Genomic DNA, 17,232 nt, shown 5'->3' with positions numbered 1-17,232 from the left:
GTCAGTAGGCTACTGCAGCTGCAGTGAGGACCACCATCCTGACACAGAAGGAACTTGTGGGTGAGTCGTATGGTCAATGTGTAGTCGGCACAACACAATGGCATCTTTCTGAGAGCCTTACTGGTGCCTTCAACCGCTCTCAACGTGTTTTGGGTCGTAGTAGCCTGCCATTCCAATTCCCGGAGCCTCAAATTATTGCCTTGGAATTGTAATCTGACGTCTGGGCCTGATATCCTGATGTCAAGCTGATCTCCTGTAGCTGCGTATTTAGATAGACGGTCGGGCGAGTTCATTTGCTGGAATGCCTATGTGGCTCGGCGTCCAGATGAAGCTCACCATCTGTCCAGAGCCGTATATGTCAGGCAGTAGCTTCCAGATATTTGTGACCAAATGATTTATGGGATAGCACAGGGCTATGCCTTTTAAGTAACTCATGGAATCACTACAGATCAGAAATATCGTCGTGACGTGGCATTTGACATACTGGAAAGCCTGAGATACGGCAATCAACTTTACAGGGTATACACTGCAGGCACTCGGCAGTGTGTTTTTCTCATGTCTACCTGCATGTGCAAAAGTAACCGACTCTTGTTAACTTTCGATCCATTTGTGTACATGCATACTGAATTAAAATAATAGTGGAGGATTGAAAGAAACTTGTCTGAGAAGAGTAGAATTAACATCCTTCTTGGGGCAACAAGAGGTCCATCCCTATCGCAGGAGACAGTACGGCCCATGGGGGGAGTCTAGAAGGAGCTGTAGGAACACAGACTAACAGAGGCTAACAGACGCTGTAGGAGGTTCTTCAGTGGAAAACTGAGTCGGATCCCAGCTGGTCTTTCCAGTTTTGGGCTATGCACAAACAGTCTGAACTGCAGATTGTGGAACAGTTGTGGTGTTTTGCTTTAGAGCGCAAAAACAACTGCGCCCGCGGGTCATTCGCTAAAACGGCTCATAAATCAGATGGCAAACCCGAGCTGGAATGTAAATTGTTATAAATGGCATTCAAGAGAAAGCGGCGGATAGTTAAAATTTAGGCGCTATATTCACAAAGTGGTGGAGTAGCGCCACTTAGCAAATGACGATATCTAGAAAGGCAGTTCCCAATACACAGCCGAGTTAAAATAATCTCCTCCCAGCGGGAGGGCCGAGAGGTGGTCGTCCAAAGCGCTTGGAGAGGCTTAATAAGCTTATTCCCGTGAAGAGAGGACCATTGGAGATGCCAAAGGGACTCCACCTCCTGACAGCAACGCAGATAACATCGAAGAGAATATAGGTACTCGCGGGCTGAGGTACAAGGACCGCAGCCTTGGTAGCTACGTCAGCAGCGTCGTTTCCTGGTAGACCGACATGACCAGGGACCCACAGAAACAGGACACTGGCTATACAACAGTGAGCAAGTGACAGGTTTCCTGTACCTGCTGCACTAAGGGATGAGCAGTGTACAGTGCACATAGCCTTTGCAGGGCACTGAGTGAGTCGCAATTGAAAAGGCTGTGTCGCCAGATGTACTACGTGGCCTGATACAAAGCAAAGAGCTCGGCTGTAAAGACTGAGGAGTGTGCCGGAAGCTGATATCGAAAGACACAGGTGCCAATGACGAAGGTACACCCGACCCCATGGCCAGTCCGAGAGCCATCAGTGTAGACAAGAGTACTATGGCGAAGTTTCATGCGAAGGTCATGAAATTTGAGGCGATAGATGGAGGCTGCCGTAGTGTCCTTAGGAACAGAACGAAGGCCAAGGTTAACAGGGGGCCACTTCACGAAGCCAAGGTGGTGAAGGGTTCATACCCACCGGGAAAGGTGCATGTAGAGTGACGTTAAATTGCCGTAGCAAGTGCCGAAAGTGGACTCCAGGAGGGAACAGATAAAAACGACGAGCCTCATACTGATGGCCAAAGGAATCATCAAAGAAGGAGGCATAGGACGAGTGGCCATGCATGGCAGAGAAACGGCATGCATACCAGCTGAGGAGCAAGTTCCAGCAATGTGGTATGAAACTTCCTGACAGGTTAAAACTGTGTGCCGGACCAAGACTCGAACTCCGGACCTTTGCCTTTCGCGGGCAAGTGCTCTACCAACTGAGCTACCCAAGCACGACTCACGCCCCATCCTCACAGCTTTTCTGCCAGTTCCTTGTCTCCTACCTTCCAAACGTTACAGAAGCTCGCCTGCGAACCTGGCAGAAGTAATGCTGTGAGGACGGGGTGTGAGTCGTGCTTGGGTAGCTCAGTTGGTAGAGCACTTGCCCGTGAAAGGCAAAGGTCCCGAGTTAGAGTCTCGGTCCAGCACAGTCAATCTGTCAGGAAGTTTCATATCAGCGCACAATCAGCTGCAGAGTGAAAATCTCATTCAGGACAGTAGTAGTTCAGCAGCTTCAGCTTCAGTATACGGACTCTCAACTGGGCTGGTGTAGAAGGCGCCCATGGCCAAATGTATGCCATGATGATGGATGGTGTTGAGACGGGTTAAGAGGGATGGGTGTACAGATGCATAAACAAAGCACCCATAGTCTAGTTTCGAACGGACAAAGGACTGGCACAAACAGTGTAGGATGGTTCGATCGGCACCCCAGGAAGTAACATTGAGAACATGTAGGGCATTGAGGAACCATGTAAAGCGGGCTGCCAGATAAGACACATGGGAGGACCAAGAGCTTCCTATCGAGCACGAGACCCAGGAATTTAGTAGTTTCAAGAAATGGAAGGGCAAGACGCCCAAGATGTAGTGATGGTGGGAGAAACCATTTGCGCTGCCAGTAATTCATACAGACTATCTTGTCAGTGGAAAAGCGAAACCCATTGTCGATGCTCCCGGAGTAAAGACGATCAAGACAGCGCTGAAGACGCCACTCAGTGAGACAGGTCCATGGAGAACTGCAATAGATGGCAAAATCGTCAACAAAATGGGAGCCAGAGATGCCCAGTGGGAGACAGGCCATTATAGGGTAAATAGTAATAGCAAAGAGGTCGACACTCAGGGCAGAACCCTGAGGCACACTGTTTTCCTGGATAAATGTGTCCAACAAGACAGAACCCACTCGCACCCTGAAATCTCGTTCTTGTAAAAATGCCTGAAGAAAACATGGCAGGTGCCCACGGAAACCCCACGTGTAAAGAGTATGGAGGATACCAGTACTTCAGCAGGTGTCCTAGGCCTTCTCCAAATGGAAAAACACGGCCAGTGTGTGTTTTCCGCAGAAAGCCATTCATGACAGGGGTGGACAGAGTAACTAGATGGTCAACTGCAGAACGTCGTGCTCGAAATCCACACTGTGCATTCGTCAGTAAATTGCGAGACTCTAGCAAAATTACCAGCCGGGCATGAATCGTACGTTCCATCACCTTGCAAACGCAGCTGGTAAGAGAGATGGGGCGGTAGCTAGAAGGAAGATTTTTGTCCTAGCTGGGCTTAGGTATGGGTACGACGATGGCTTCAGGTCAGCGTCTGGAAAATGTGCCCTCTACCCAGATGCAGTTGTATGTGTTAAGCAGAAATTGCTTCCCTGTAAGAGAAAGTTACTACACATCTGAATGCGGATGGCGTCTGGCCGTGGGGCAGAGGATCAGGATAAACTGAGAGCATGATCTGGCCCCCTCATCGTAAAGGCGGCATTGAAGTACTCACGATTCGTAGAAGAGAAGGGTACCGCCCAAGCCAGCTCCTCTTCGTTTCCAATGGAGGAAGGCAGGGTGATAATGGGAAGAGCTCGAAACTTCGGCAAAATGGCGGACCAAGGTGTTGGAGACAGGAAGAGGGTCCAAGATATCTTCGTCTGCTACTGTCAGGCCGGAATTTGGGGAATGGATCTTTGTGCCAGAGAGCTGTTGGAGGTTGGCCCACACGACAGAGGAAGTGGTGGAACTGTTAAAAGAACTATTGAATGAAATCCAGCTATCTCGTTTCCTAACCCGAAGGATGCGACGACACTTTTCACGCATCTGTTTATAATGAATGCAGTTTTCCATCATAGGATGACGGTGAAAAACGTGGAGAGCGCGTCTCTATGCGCTAATTGCATCGCAGCATGCCCGAGTCCACCAAGGGACTGGAACACGGCGTGGTATAGGGGAAGTGCGAGGAATGGAAAGTTCTGCAGCAGTAAAGAAAACATTGGTGAGATAATCCACCTGGTCATCACAACTGGGGAAATATTGTTCTTCGAAGGTCGCCAGGGAGTAGTAAAGCTGCCAGTCAGCCTTAGTAAGCTACCATTGGGGTGTGCATGTGGACAGGGTAGGAGTCAGCAAACAGAGAGAACACAGGAAATGGTCGCTCGAGAAAGTGTCAGAACGGACCATTCAAGACGATAGGAAAAATGGGCAGTGAAGAAGTATAGGTCCAAATGGGAATAGGTGTGCGAGGAGTCAGAAAGGAAAGTGGGTGCTCCAGTGTTAAGGCATAAGAGGATGAGTTAGTTAAGAAGGTCAGCAAAGAGGGCACCTCGCCGACAAGTCCTGAGAGAATCCCAGAGTGTATGATTCGCATTAGAGTCACCGAGTAGCAAAAACAGGGGAGGCAGCTGCCAAATAAGCTGAAGGAAGTCTGTCCTGGTGACATCGGAGGACGAAGGTACATAAATGGTTCAAGGGAGAAAGACAGGCAGGGAAGGAAAAGGCGAACTGCAACAACTTGAAGACAGGTAGTCAGGGAGATGGGTTGACTATGAATGTCATTTCATAAGAGCAGCATGACACCCCCATGGGACGGAATGCCGACCTCAAGGGGAAGGTCAAAACGAATCGGTAAGTAACGTGGAAGCTCAAAGCGGTTGTGAGGGCGAAATTTCGTTTCCTGATAGTGTACAAGGGAATGCTGCGATGCTAAAAGCAGCCGTAAATCCTCTGTGGGACCAAAGGCCGTGGACGTTCCATTGGAGGACATTCATGGGGAGGAAGAGATGGAGGCGTGTAAACTCGGTGGTTGCCGAGTGATAGCCGGTGTGGAGTCGCTACTACAGGGCACAGGAGGAGGAGGATCCTGCTCCCCGAGGTCCACAGAAGCATCGGCTTGCTCGTGCGGTCAGTCTGTAGAGTCAAATGCTGTAAAACGGTTGGTGGTGCGCACCGACGAGACGGAGGGCGGCTGGGCTAAGTACCACGTGGCGACACCATCGAACAGAATCTTCAAGTTGGCGAAGGAGAAGACTGTTTCCCTTTGGCGGACTTCTTCGAGCCTTTCTGGTTAGAGGAAGTCTCGAGTGTTTGGCTGGAGGGACGGAGGAAGTCGTCATGAGAGTACTACTTCTGTCTTTTCCTGCCTACTGGTTGTGTAGTTTGCCGCTTCGCCCCTTGAGGCGAGAATTTGACCGTTTGTTGCACAGCAGGACGGGGGGGATGGCGATGCTACCTTGACACTGGGCGACTTCACAACCACAGAGCCGAATTTCAGGTCGCATGTTTGCGTGGCCATGTCCTTCATGGATCGAGGGTAAGAAGAACAGAACTGTAGGTGCCAGACTGGAGAACACAGGGTTTACGACTAGCCAGTAACATGCGATCTACTAGGTAAGGCACTTTTTCCATTACCTGACCCTCTTTGACAACCCACTCATCTAGGTACATGGGACAATCCAGAGATGAGACGGCATGGCTGCCATTCAGTTGATACAGTGGGGAAGAGGAGGTGGACAATCGTCCTCGTGTGTATCCCTGCCACAGGTTACACATTAGGCTGGTGTCAACAAGATATTCTAGTGTGGTTAAAACGATGACACTGGCAGCAGCACATCGGATTCTGAATGTATGGCCGGACTGTGGTAATTTCATAGCTTGCTTTCATCTTTGACGGCAGCACCACTCTATCAAGGTGAGGAAAAGAGTATGCGTGGGCTCTAAGGAATAATCTACCTTTTTCATTACACAATGGATGGCGATGACAGCCTGACCAGAAAGATAAGACTGTATTTCGGACTCGGTTAGACCGTCGAACAGCCTGGTGTTAGTTACACCACAGGAAGAACTCTAAGCTCTGTTGGCCTTGACATCAACAGGGTAGCTGTGGAGAAGTGAGGCAGCAAGCAGTAGCTGTATTTGAGAATCTGAAGCCGTCTCCAAAAGCAAAGTGCCAGTTTGTAAACGAGAGCAGGATTTCACAGGGCCAGCAATTGCATCAACACCTTCCTCAGTAATAAACGGATTGACCGTGGCGAAGGACTGACCGTCTTCAGTACGTGAGACCACAAGGAACTGTAGTGCAGCAGGAAGGGTCTTCGAATCAATAGCTTAATTACGTTTACAGGTTTTGTAGACGTTGATTGGGAAGATGAGTGACTCATTGCAAGAATATCCCCATGGTTGGCAGCGTCTCCGATGGTGCGCTCGTTCCAACTGGGGGCTCCCTCCACAAGGGGGAGCACCCGCCTTAGACGATTGTTCACACCTCAGGTCACACCTCCCGAACATCTGACACAGCGACTAATCTGCAATTTGGGAAGGTTGCAGCTCAGGCAATTACCCTCCCTGTGCCTGGCCTGTACCAGGCGGTACATGTGAACCCTCCTTTCGACCTGGGGCTTTGAATTACACGTTACCTAATTATCCGTTATGTGTCAGACCCGTGGGTGAGCCTTCAGAAGCGCACAGGGAGGAAAAAGAAAAAAGAGCATTCTCTAACGCTGAAGCGGAGGAACGAGAGAAGGGAAACAAAGAAAGGAAAAGGGAGCCAAAAATAAAGGTGAGACTGTTCGTACACCAGCGACAGAATGCAGAACATTGTAAAGAATTCCCCAGACGTATTTCCCAGGGGGGGGGGGGGAGGGGGAAAGAATAGCAGGACGACAGACACACTATACGGAAGGGAAAAATGTTGCAGAGGTTGGGGCCCTGTGGTAGCCAAGCACGAATCCGCTGAAGAGTGACGAGTCTCCTGTGGGGATTGTGGAACAGTGTTGAGTGACATGGGTGGGTAGGCATCTCATAGACCGTGACTGTGTAACTTGCCAGAAGCTACTGTCTTCTAACCCACTGTGGTGTGATACCGGCTTCCACAGGGCTCGTATGGAAGGCCAACCGCTAGCCAGCGTGGTTAACAGCCTCCAGCAAGCTCAGTACCGACAATGCTGCCGGCCCACAGGCAACGCATCCATAGTCCAAGCAGGATAAATAAGTGCTTTGTAAAACCTCAGAAGAACTGTACGGTCGGCGCCCTATGAGGATTGACTAAGAAAACGGAGCATTCAGCTTCTCAATGCAAGTTAAGCTGGCTGACATGCGAGGGCCAAGTTAGCGTGTAGACGATATACCTACGAATTGGCATTTCTAGTAACTGGTAACCAAAATAAATTTCTGGGTGTGGGTGCACAATTTGGAGTCAAAATGCATAACTAGTGATTGTGCAGGGGAATATTGGTGGCTGTGTTTCAGGACCCAGTCATGGACTCTCCAGACAGCCCCCTGAAGCTGGCGCTCAGTGGTGCACAGTGACGCAGAGGCATAGCGCAGGCAGAGATCCATGTACAGTGACAGAGGAGCTGTGGGGCCCACTGCACTTACAATACCACTGATGGCGATAGCAAACATCGTTACGTTCAGAACCGATCCCCGAGGGACTCCAGTTTCCTGCACATAGTGGTTGCTAACAGTCGAGTCTATTTGGACAAAAAAAGATAGGAAATATGGCTACGAAGTCTTTCGCGACGTATTTCCTGAGTAAAAATTTCTCGGTGTACATGCCGCGTCAAATCAGGATAAATCTCCGAGCTTTCGACCACTACCTCCATGGTCGCCGTCAGGGCTAAAACTGACTGTCGTGAACTAGCGAGGTTCCCACTTTTATATGCAAAGGACGGCTTCTTATTGGCTGGAATACGTCAGCGATATGGCGCGTAGCGAAGTGGTGCCCTCTACTTCCATAGATGTAGTTACTATCCCGCGTTGCTTGCAGCGCCATCCCTTAAATCAGGAGGTAAAGTGCGAGAAGTTTTTCTCAGCGATTTTTCTTTATCCAGTGCACTCTTCCAAGTGTTGCTAAGTGCATAGCCGTTGTCTCTATTAAAGTTATTGTCGCTAAGCCTAATTTCGACTGCTTCCCGGATCACAGAGTCCCAGTAATTCGATGTGTGGGCTATTACTCTGGTTTCTTCAAATAAAATCTTATGCTTGTTAAGCAGGCTATGTTCAGCCACCGCTGATTTTTCCAAATACCTGTATTTCAGGTGACGTTGGTGCTCGATGCAGCGGTCGGCAACGGTTCTTACAGACTGGCCCACGTAATTCTTGCCGCATTCGCAAGGAATAGTATAAATTCCCGGCACTCTTAAGCCGAGACTATCTTTGACTGGTCTCAACATTTCCTTAATTTTCCTAGGTGGTCGGAAAACTGGTTTTATTCCTTGCCTCTTCAGGACTCTGGCTATCTTGCTCGTTGTAGCACCGCAAAAAGGAAGCCGCGCTAAGTGTTGGTCCTCTTCTTGTATGTGGCCGGCATCGTGTCTTACTTTCTTGGACAATACTGATTTAATTTCACCGGCAGAATAACCATTCCTCTTGAAAACAGTCATCAAATGGTTGATCTCGGGACCGAGGTGGTCCTTGTCGGAAATAGTCCTGGCTCTGTGTACTAAAGTATTCAGCATAGCTCTCTTCTGAGACGGATGATGGAAGCTATGGCTATGCAGATATAAGTCTGTATGGGTTGGCTTCCTGTACACAGAATGGCCCAGTCGTCCATCCGGCTTTCGTTCTACCAACACATCTAAAAAAGGTAACTTCCTTCTTTCTCTACCTCCAATGTAAATTTTATGTTTGGATGTACACCATTCAGATGTTCGACGAACTGCTGCAGCGTGTCGCTGCCGTGTGGCCAGATTAAAAAAGTATCGTCGACGTATCTGTAGAAGCATGATGGGCGGAGGTGTGCACTGCTCAGGGCTCGTTCTTCAAAGTCCTCCATGAAAAAATTCGCTATTGCTGGTGACAGTGGCGAACCCATGGCCGTTCCATCCGTCATTTCATAATAATTTCCACTGTATAAAAAATAAGTGGTCGTCAAGGTATGCCGGAACAACTTCAAAATTTCTGAGGAGAAATGAGCAGACAACAATTGTAATGTCATCCACAGGTACTTTGGTGAACAGAGAAACCACGTCGAGGCTGACCATGATATCACTTGGGCCTATCTTCATCTGTTTTATGATATCAACAAACATTTTTGAATTTTTAATATGATGTGGGCAGTGACCAACTATAGGCGCCAACGCTTTTTTACAACGCTGTCGTGACAAGGAGGTAGTACCGAAGTTTGCAGTCGTCAAACACCACATCAGAAGCGCTGCAGTAAACAGAATTTTACGAAAGACCAGCCATGCTATTGTGAAGGAGAGGATACGTCATACCAGGTATGAACTAGACATGAACGCTCGCCTGTTATTTAGTTGCCATTTATTTCTGGCCGAAGTCCTCTCACCATTGGACTGGGAATGGGTGGATATGACTTTGGCGGCACACCAACGAGCCAATTTAAGCAGGACTACGGCGAAACAGGCCGATAAATTTGAGCGGCTTAACCGTGATCAAGGAACTACTGGGTCCAACGGCATTCACCGCACTGTTATCAACTTCTCTGACAAGGAACTTGATGAAGCTACCATCTCGGCTCTCAGTAAAGGATTGAACTTTGCCCCAGCTCCACGTACGTTACCGGTGGTTGAGATCATTAGTGGAGTGGAACAAGCAGTTCGTCATCTTCCTCAAGAAGCAGCGGATGACGTAAGGCTTGCTACTAGCCGGATTTTAGCGACATCCAAGCCGCCTAAGTCAAACATCAGCAGAGAGGAGAGACAAGGACTGAAATTGTTGCAGAAGGATGAAGATTAGTTGTTTTACCTGCTGACAAGGGGAACGCCACGGTAATCCTCAATGCTACAGATTACCATAAGAAAGTTGGATTATTACTGGAGGACAGCACATACCGGGTTCTCAGACGGGATCCCACATCGGCGCTCAGCAGGAAGACAAGGGAGCTACTAAAAAACTCTGGCCTCTCCGACGAACTGGTGAAGAACTTACGGCCGAGAGCACCTAGGCCACCAAGACTGTACGGTTTGCCAAAGGTTCATAAGGAGAACGTACCGTTGAGACCGATTGTTAGCGCTATTGGCTCTCCTACGTACAAGCTTGCAAAGTACTTAACTAAACTGTTGGCGCCTATAGTTGGTCACTGCCCACATCATATTAAAAATTCAAAAATGTTTGTTGATATCATAAAACAGATGAAGATAGGCCCAAGTGATATCATGGTCAGCCTCGACGTGGTTTCTCTGTTCACCAAAGTACCTGTGGATGACATTACAATTGTTGTCTGCTCATTTCTCCTCAGAAATTTTGAAGTTGTTCCGGCATACCTTGACGACCACTTATTTTTTATACAGTGGAAATTATTATGAAATGACGGATGGAACGGCCATGGGTTCGCCACTGTCACCAGCAATAGCGAATTTTTTCATGGAGGACTTTGAAGAACGAGCCCTGAGCAGTGCACACCTCCGCCCATCATGCTTCTACAGATACGTCGACGATACTTTTTTAATCTGGCCACACGGCAGCGACACGCTGCAGCAGTTCGTCGAACATCTGAATGGTGTACATCCAAACATAAAATTTACATTGGAGGTAGAGAAAGAAGGAAGTTACCTTTTTTAGATGTGTTGGTAGAACGAAAGCCGGATGGACGACTGGGCCATTCTGTGTACAGGAAGCCAACCCATACAGACTTATATCTGCATAGCCATAGCTTCCATCATCCGTCTCAGAAGAGAGCTATGCTGAATACTTTAGTACACAGAGCCAGGACTATTTCCGACAAGGACCACCTCGGTCCCGAGATCAACCATTTGATGACTGTTTTCAAGAGGAATGGTTATTCTGCCGGTGAAATTAAATCAGTATTGTCCAAGAAAGTAAGACACGATGCCGGCCACATACAAGAAGAGGACCAACACTTAGCGCGGCTTCCTTTTTGCGGTGCTACAACGAGCAAGATAGCCAGAGTCCTGAAGAGGCAAGGAATAAAACCAGTTTTCCGACCACCTAGGAAAATTAAGGAAATGTTGAGACCAGTCAAAGATAGTCTCGGCTTAAGAGTGCCGGGAATTTATACTATTCCTTGCGAATGCGGCAAGAATTACGTGGGCCAGTCTGTAAGAACCGTTGCCGACCGCTGCATCGAGCACCAACGTCACCTGAAATACAGGTATTTGGAAAAATCAGCGGTGGCTGAACATAGCCTGCTTAACAAGCATAAGATTTTATTTGAAGAAACCAGAGTAATAGCCCACACATCGAATTACTGGGACTCTGTGATCCGGGAAGCAGTCGAAATTAGGCTTAGCGACAATAACTTTAATAGAGACAACGGCTATGCACTTAGCAACACTTGGAAGAGTGCACTGGATAAAGAAAAATCGCTGAGAAAAACTTCTCGCACTTTACCTCCTGATTTAAGGGATGGCGCTGCAAGCAACGCGGGATAGTAACTACATCTATGGAAGTAGAGGGCACCACTTCGCTACGCGCCATATCGCTGACGTATTCCAGCCAATAAGAAGCCGTCCTTTGCATATAAAAGTGGGAACCTCGCTAGTTCACGACAGTCAGTTTTAGCCCTGACGACGACCATGGAGGTAGTGGTCGAAAGCTCGGAGATTTATCCTGATTTGACGCGGCATGTACACCGAGAAATTTTTACTCAAAAGATAGGAAAGTCTGCATAAAAATGGGTAAATTGGCCCATAAACTCCACTAATGCAGTGTGATGTCACCCAGGTGGTATAGGATGCCTTCTGTAGGTCAAAGAACACAGCTATCAGATGTTGGCGATACGCGAAAGCATTGCGCATTGCCGATTCCAAACGAACCAGGTGTTCTATGGTGGACCAGAAACGCTTTGGAATCTGTATATGCCTCAGACTTCAAGGTACCAACAATGATGGCTCCTGACAATTTGTTTGAATAGCTTACGCAGCCCATTCGCTAAAGAGAATGGTCGGTAATTAGTTAAAATATGTGGGTCCTTACCCAATTTCGGGACAGGAATAAAAATACTTTACCGTAAATGGGAGGGAAATATTTCTTTCTGCCAATTGCAATTAAAAAGCCAGAGGATATGTTTCATGCTGTCGGCATGAACATGTTTGAGCATTTAGCTGTCAATTTTGTTGCGTCCAGGTCCCATATTCCGACACACTGCCAAAGCACTGCGAAGCTCCCGTTCACTAAAAGGGACATTGTACAATAGAGAGCCACGTGCATGGAAAGATAGCGGGCGGCACACAGTAAGGTGTTTCCGGGCCAGGAAATGAGGATGGTATTTACTGCAAGCGGAAACTTCACCAAAGTGTGCTACAAAACATTCGGCAAGTACCACGGGATCAGTGCAGATGTTACCATTGACAAGGATGCCAGGAACTTCCATGGGTGATGGATGGCCCCAAGTGCGGCGGAGTTTCGTTCATACTTGGGACGATGGGGTGCAGGATCACATAGTTGAGGCATATTGCTCCCAACACGACAGTTCCCTTTTCCTTATTAAAAACCGCATTTCGCACGCAGTCTCTTGAATGTTGTTAAACCATTCATAGAGGGATTGCGCATGTGTTGTTAAAGCGGTGTCCCCTGATAGCTGTGGCTGTATCTTGAGACCACCATTGCACCAGTGGTCGTCGGGATGAGCCGGAGAAGTATATCGCTGCTGCTGTAGCATGATTAGTAGTATCAATAGTATCCTGTACCAATTTGTCGATATTCATCACACGACTAGCTACAAAAGTGGCTGCAAAGGAGAAAGCCTGCCAATCAGCTTTCCTAAGCGACCAACGTGGAACATGTTCTAGATGTCCGAGCGGAGACAATAACAAAATGGTCGCGGTCACGAAGATCGCCTTGGGCGTGCCACTGAATGAGGGGTAAGATACTCGGGCTGCAAACTGCGAGATCAATAGCTGAAAACGTTCTGTGGGCCACACGGAAATGGGTTGCAGCTGCGGTGTTGAGTAGGCAGACGTCCAATTCTTAAAGGTGGTGTTCTAGTACTTTGTGAGAGACAGCGTCGCCAGCCCACTGGGGATTATGGGCATTAAAGTCCCCCAACAAGAGGAAGGGGACAGGGAGCTGTGCCACTAACAGTTCATAATGGAAACGTCCATCTGGGGATAGATAAACATTACATATTGTCATCCGAACTGACTAACGACTGCGTCCTCTAGTGCAGTGGTAAAGGGGCACTGCTAACTGAAAATATCAGAGCATATGAAGGTATTGACCCAACTGGCCGCTCTTTCGACATTAACCTGGAAGAGCTGACAGGATAAAAAGTCACGGATAAAAATATTTCTCGTTTTGGCGACATCTAGCCAGTGAACACTGTCCACTCCGCACCCATGACCGACGGCCCACATGCCTTTCTACTTCACCCTGTTTAATACGTCAAATGTCAACAGAATATTTTCATTTTTACTTCTAGCACGACATGCAGTATATTCCCAGCAGTGAAAATATTACTTCGCGGAAAATTAATCTATATCTCCTCGTTTGAGAAGTAAAAAAATGTTGTCTTCAGTCCTGAGACTGGTTTGATGCAGCTCTCCATGCTACTCTATCCTGTACTAGCTGCTTCATCTCCCAGTACTTACTGCAACCTACATCCTTCTGAATCTGCTTAGTGTATTCATCTCTTGGTCTCCCTCTACGATTTTTACCCTCCACACTGCCCTCCAATGCTAAATTTGTGATCACCTGATGTCTCAGAACATGTCCTACCAACTGGTCCCTCCTTCTTGTCAAGTTGTGCCACAAATTCCTCTTCTCCCCAATTCTATTCAATACCTCCTCATTAGTTATGTCATCTACCCATCTAATCTTCAGCATTCTTCTGTAGCACCACATTTTGAAGCTATTTTCTTCTTGTCCAGACTATTTATCGTCTATGTTTCACTTCCATACATGGCTACACTCCATACAAATACTTTCAGAAACGACTTCGTGACACTTAAATCTATACTTGATGTTAACAAATTGCTCTTCTTTAGAAACGCTTTCCTTGCCATTGCCAGTCTACATTTTATATCCTCTCTACTTCGGCCATCATCAGTTATTTTGCTCCCCAAATTGCAAAACTCCTTTACTACTTTCAGTGTCTCATTTACTAATCTAATTCCCTCAGCATCACCAGACTTAATTCGACTAGTTTCCATTATCCTCGTTTTGTTATTGTTGATGTTCATCTTATATCCTCCTTTCAAGACACTGTCCATTCCGTTAAACTGCTCTTCCTAGCCCTTTGCTGTCCCCGACAGAATTACAATGTCATCGGCGAACCTCAAAGCTTTTATTTCTTCTCCATGGATTTTAATACCTACTCCGAATTTTTCTTTTGTTTCCTGTACTGCTTGCTCAATATACAGATTGAATAGCATCGGGGAGAGCCTACAACCCTGTCTCACTTCCTTCCCAACCACTGCTTCCCTTTCATGTCCCTCGACTCTTATTACTGCCATCTGGTTTCTGTACAAATTGTAAATAACCTTTCGCTCCCTGTATTTTACCCCTGCCACCTTTAGAATTTGAACGAGAGTATTCCAGTCAACATTGTCAAAAGCTTTCTCTAAATCTACAAATGCTAGAAACGTAGGTTTCCCTTTCCTTAATCTTTCTAAGATAAGTCGTAAGGTCAGTATTGCCTCGCGTGTCCCAATATTTCTACGGAATCCAAACTTATCTTCCCAGAGGTCGGCTTCTACCAGTTTTTCCATTCGTCTGTAAAGAATTCGGGTTAATATTTTGCAGCTGTGACTTATTAAACTGATAGTTCGGTAATTTTCACATCTGTCAACACCTGCTTTCTTTGGGAAAGAAAAATTCTGAGGTTAGTTTCTAAATTAGGCCGACAAGGTGGAGAAACTCCACCGAGTGGAAAACAGTAAAGCTTTTCGATGAACGTCCTAATTATTACTCGGAGCCAGTACTCTAAACTGTCCTGTTACCTAGGTCCGTTACTTTTACATCGGCTCATACCCATGTCAGGATGGGTAGTTTACTCACAGATCTATTGAGACATGATTAAGCTAGGTAATGGAGACTGAAGTTTCCATAACTTACTTCCTGTTACTGTCTTGTGTTCACACTACAAACTTTTGATGTCATTTAGCGAAACCTATCCCCAAAATTTTCAATGAAGCTTCATTAATCCATTAGATCATTTAATAGTTTCGATTAAATATTTCGTTTTACTCAGTTTCGGATCTGAGCCTGTGACAAACAGCTGTGACCGCAGGCGAAAGGGGATTTTCTGCTACGGAACGAGGCTTGCCAGAAAATTTTTGCAATCCACTAGCCCTTCCTGCTGGTAATCCTACAGTGTACAAACCATCCTTTCTGCCATATGTAATGCGCCAAATTCCACAAATCGTTAAAAATCACTAAGCCCTAAATACTGTGCTGTTACACACACACACACACACACACACACACACACACACACACACACACACACACACACACACAAAGTTTAATTACTGCTGAAGGCTAATTACGAAAACTTTGAAGGAAATTTTAACTATTTATAGTTATGTAAATGGAGTGTCAAAAAGTTAATCTCTTCAGGTCATAGCCTTTTCAGGTATTAAAAGCTGCATTGGTGTGACATTTACGTATGAAAAACTGCTTCCTTCACCTCACGTACTATATTCGAGACAGTTCGATGACAAGACAGTAGGAAAGCAAATGCGCTGCCGAAAGGACCAGGCTTTCTCAACAAACTAAGAATTTTTGAAAAACTACCGGTATCAAATGTTTTGCCAAATAATTTAAAAGTAAGAAATAAAACAGGTTAGATACACATTTGACGACCCTCTCGGCATTACGTATAGCAACTGAGGAGCCGATTGATAGTTTAAAGGTACGCATCTGACTTAGAACCTTAGAATTTGAATACTTTATGATATTTGGTGTACTGTGTGGACCGCGCAACCTTTTGTTATGTGGCCTGAACAGTTCTATCATCTGTGCCCGAAGGTGTAAGAGTTGCAACGATTCTTCGGTTTAAAATATGAGAGAATCATTCAGATACCAGAAGAGGGATTGCGCATTATCAATCAGCACCTCATTTGTTGTGCATAACTTCGGGCATTATTGATGTTTATTTCTTACTTTTAAACAAATCATACACAAACCATTTGACTTTTCTTTAACAGGTGTGGTTTTTCGCTAATATGATACAGAGACTCAAATTTATCACTGCAACATGAAATTTACTATATTTGTCACTCTTGGAAACCTTGCACTGGTTACAAACATCTTTACACATCCAATTATGAGAGCTTCGACATTAGCTGCTTCCACGAGAATCTAAAAAGTAGGTGGAAATTATTTGACTGCATTACACAGGTCGGTAGCAAAAAAGATGTTTCAAAACCTTAGTACTGAGATATTGGTATACATTATTTGCACGTAGTATACCTGAAAGCGGGATGCCAACGAACAACGTTTACTAAACACAGTAGCACTGAAATTTACATCGTCCAATGTACAGAATGAGCAAATGCAGTAATGTTCGTTTCGTCGACAGGTTTTAGCTAAAAATTTAACCAACTGTCTTCCATACTGCTACAGTAAATAGTATGAACACGAACTCGCAGCTCAGTAACTTTCAGGGCAACACGAATGGTCGCAGGGGTTTTTTTTTTTTTTTCCCCCCCCTCCCCGAGAGAGAACACTGGAAACCCTGACCTGGCATACAGTTTAAGATAGATGCCAACTATGACGCGAAAGTCTCCACAAAAGGTTTCCAAAATCCAGTATGTACTGAGGAACCGAGGAATGTACGACAACTTCACCACGTATTTCTCCCATCGTGACCGCGAAGAAAAATTCAAACGTAATTCTGAGCCGGCTTACCTTGCTGCCAATTTGATTTCCACACTGACCACACTGTATGTGCAGAATTTCCCGCATACTTATTTGGCTGTGTAAACAAACACTTCCAGGTTCAGTTCCTATTGGGGCGATGCCGGAAACCAACTGCTGGCTGAAGACACGCCGGCCAAACTGCTAAGGGCTGGCAAAGCTCTGATACGGCTCCTGCACATCCACCGACGGACAAATTGGATGTGTATAGGTGTTCTGACCGACCGACAAACTTTCCTGTTGTCGGGATGTCGGGCAGGAAGGACCACCAGACAGCCGACCGTCCCCCGCGACCTTTCCGAACACTCCACTCCACCCAACGAACTGTACAG

At 46.6% G+C, this 17,232-nt stretch overlaps 1 protein-coding gene across 1 annotated transcript in view; it reads right to left on the bottom strand.

Annotated features, from left to right (window-relative positions):
* LOC124722617 (tubulin beta chain-like) overlaps positions 1-16,948 on the bottom strand; it is a 109,366-nt gene extending 92,418 nt beyond the window's left edge. Inside the window, exon 1 of the mRNA XM_047247753.1 lies at positions 16,892-16,948. Within this exon, the coding sequence (XP_047103709.1) occupies positions 16,892-16,948 (57 nt within the window). The remainder of the gene's footprint in view (positions 1-16,891) is intronic.
* Positions 16,949-17,232: the final 284 nt, after the last annotated feature.

This window comes from Schistocerca piceifrons, chromosome X (assembly GCF_021461385.2).
Source record: "Schistocerca piceifrons isolate TAMUIC-IGC-003096 chromosome X, iqSchPice1.1, whole genome shotgun sequence".
Taxonomy (NCBI): Eukaryota; Metazoa; Arthropoda; class Insecta; order Orthoptera; family Acrididae; genus Schistocerca; species Schistocerca piceifrons.
The sequence above is the reverse complement of the archived record's forward strand: the minus strand, read 5'-3'. Positions and strand labels throughout refer to the sequence as shown.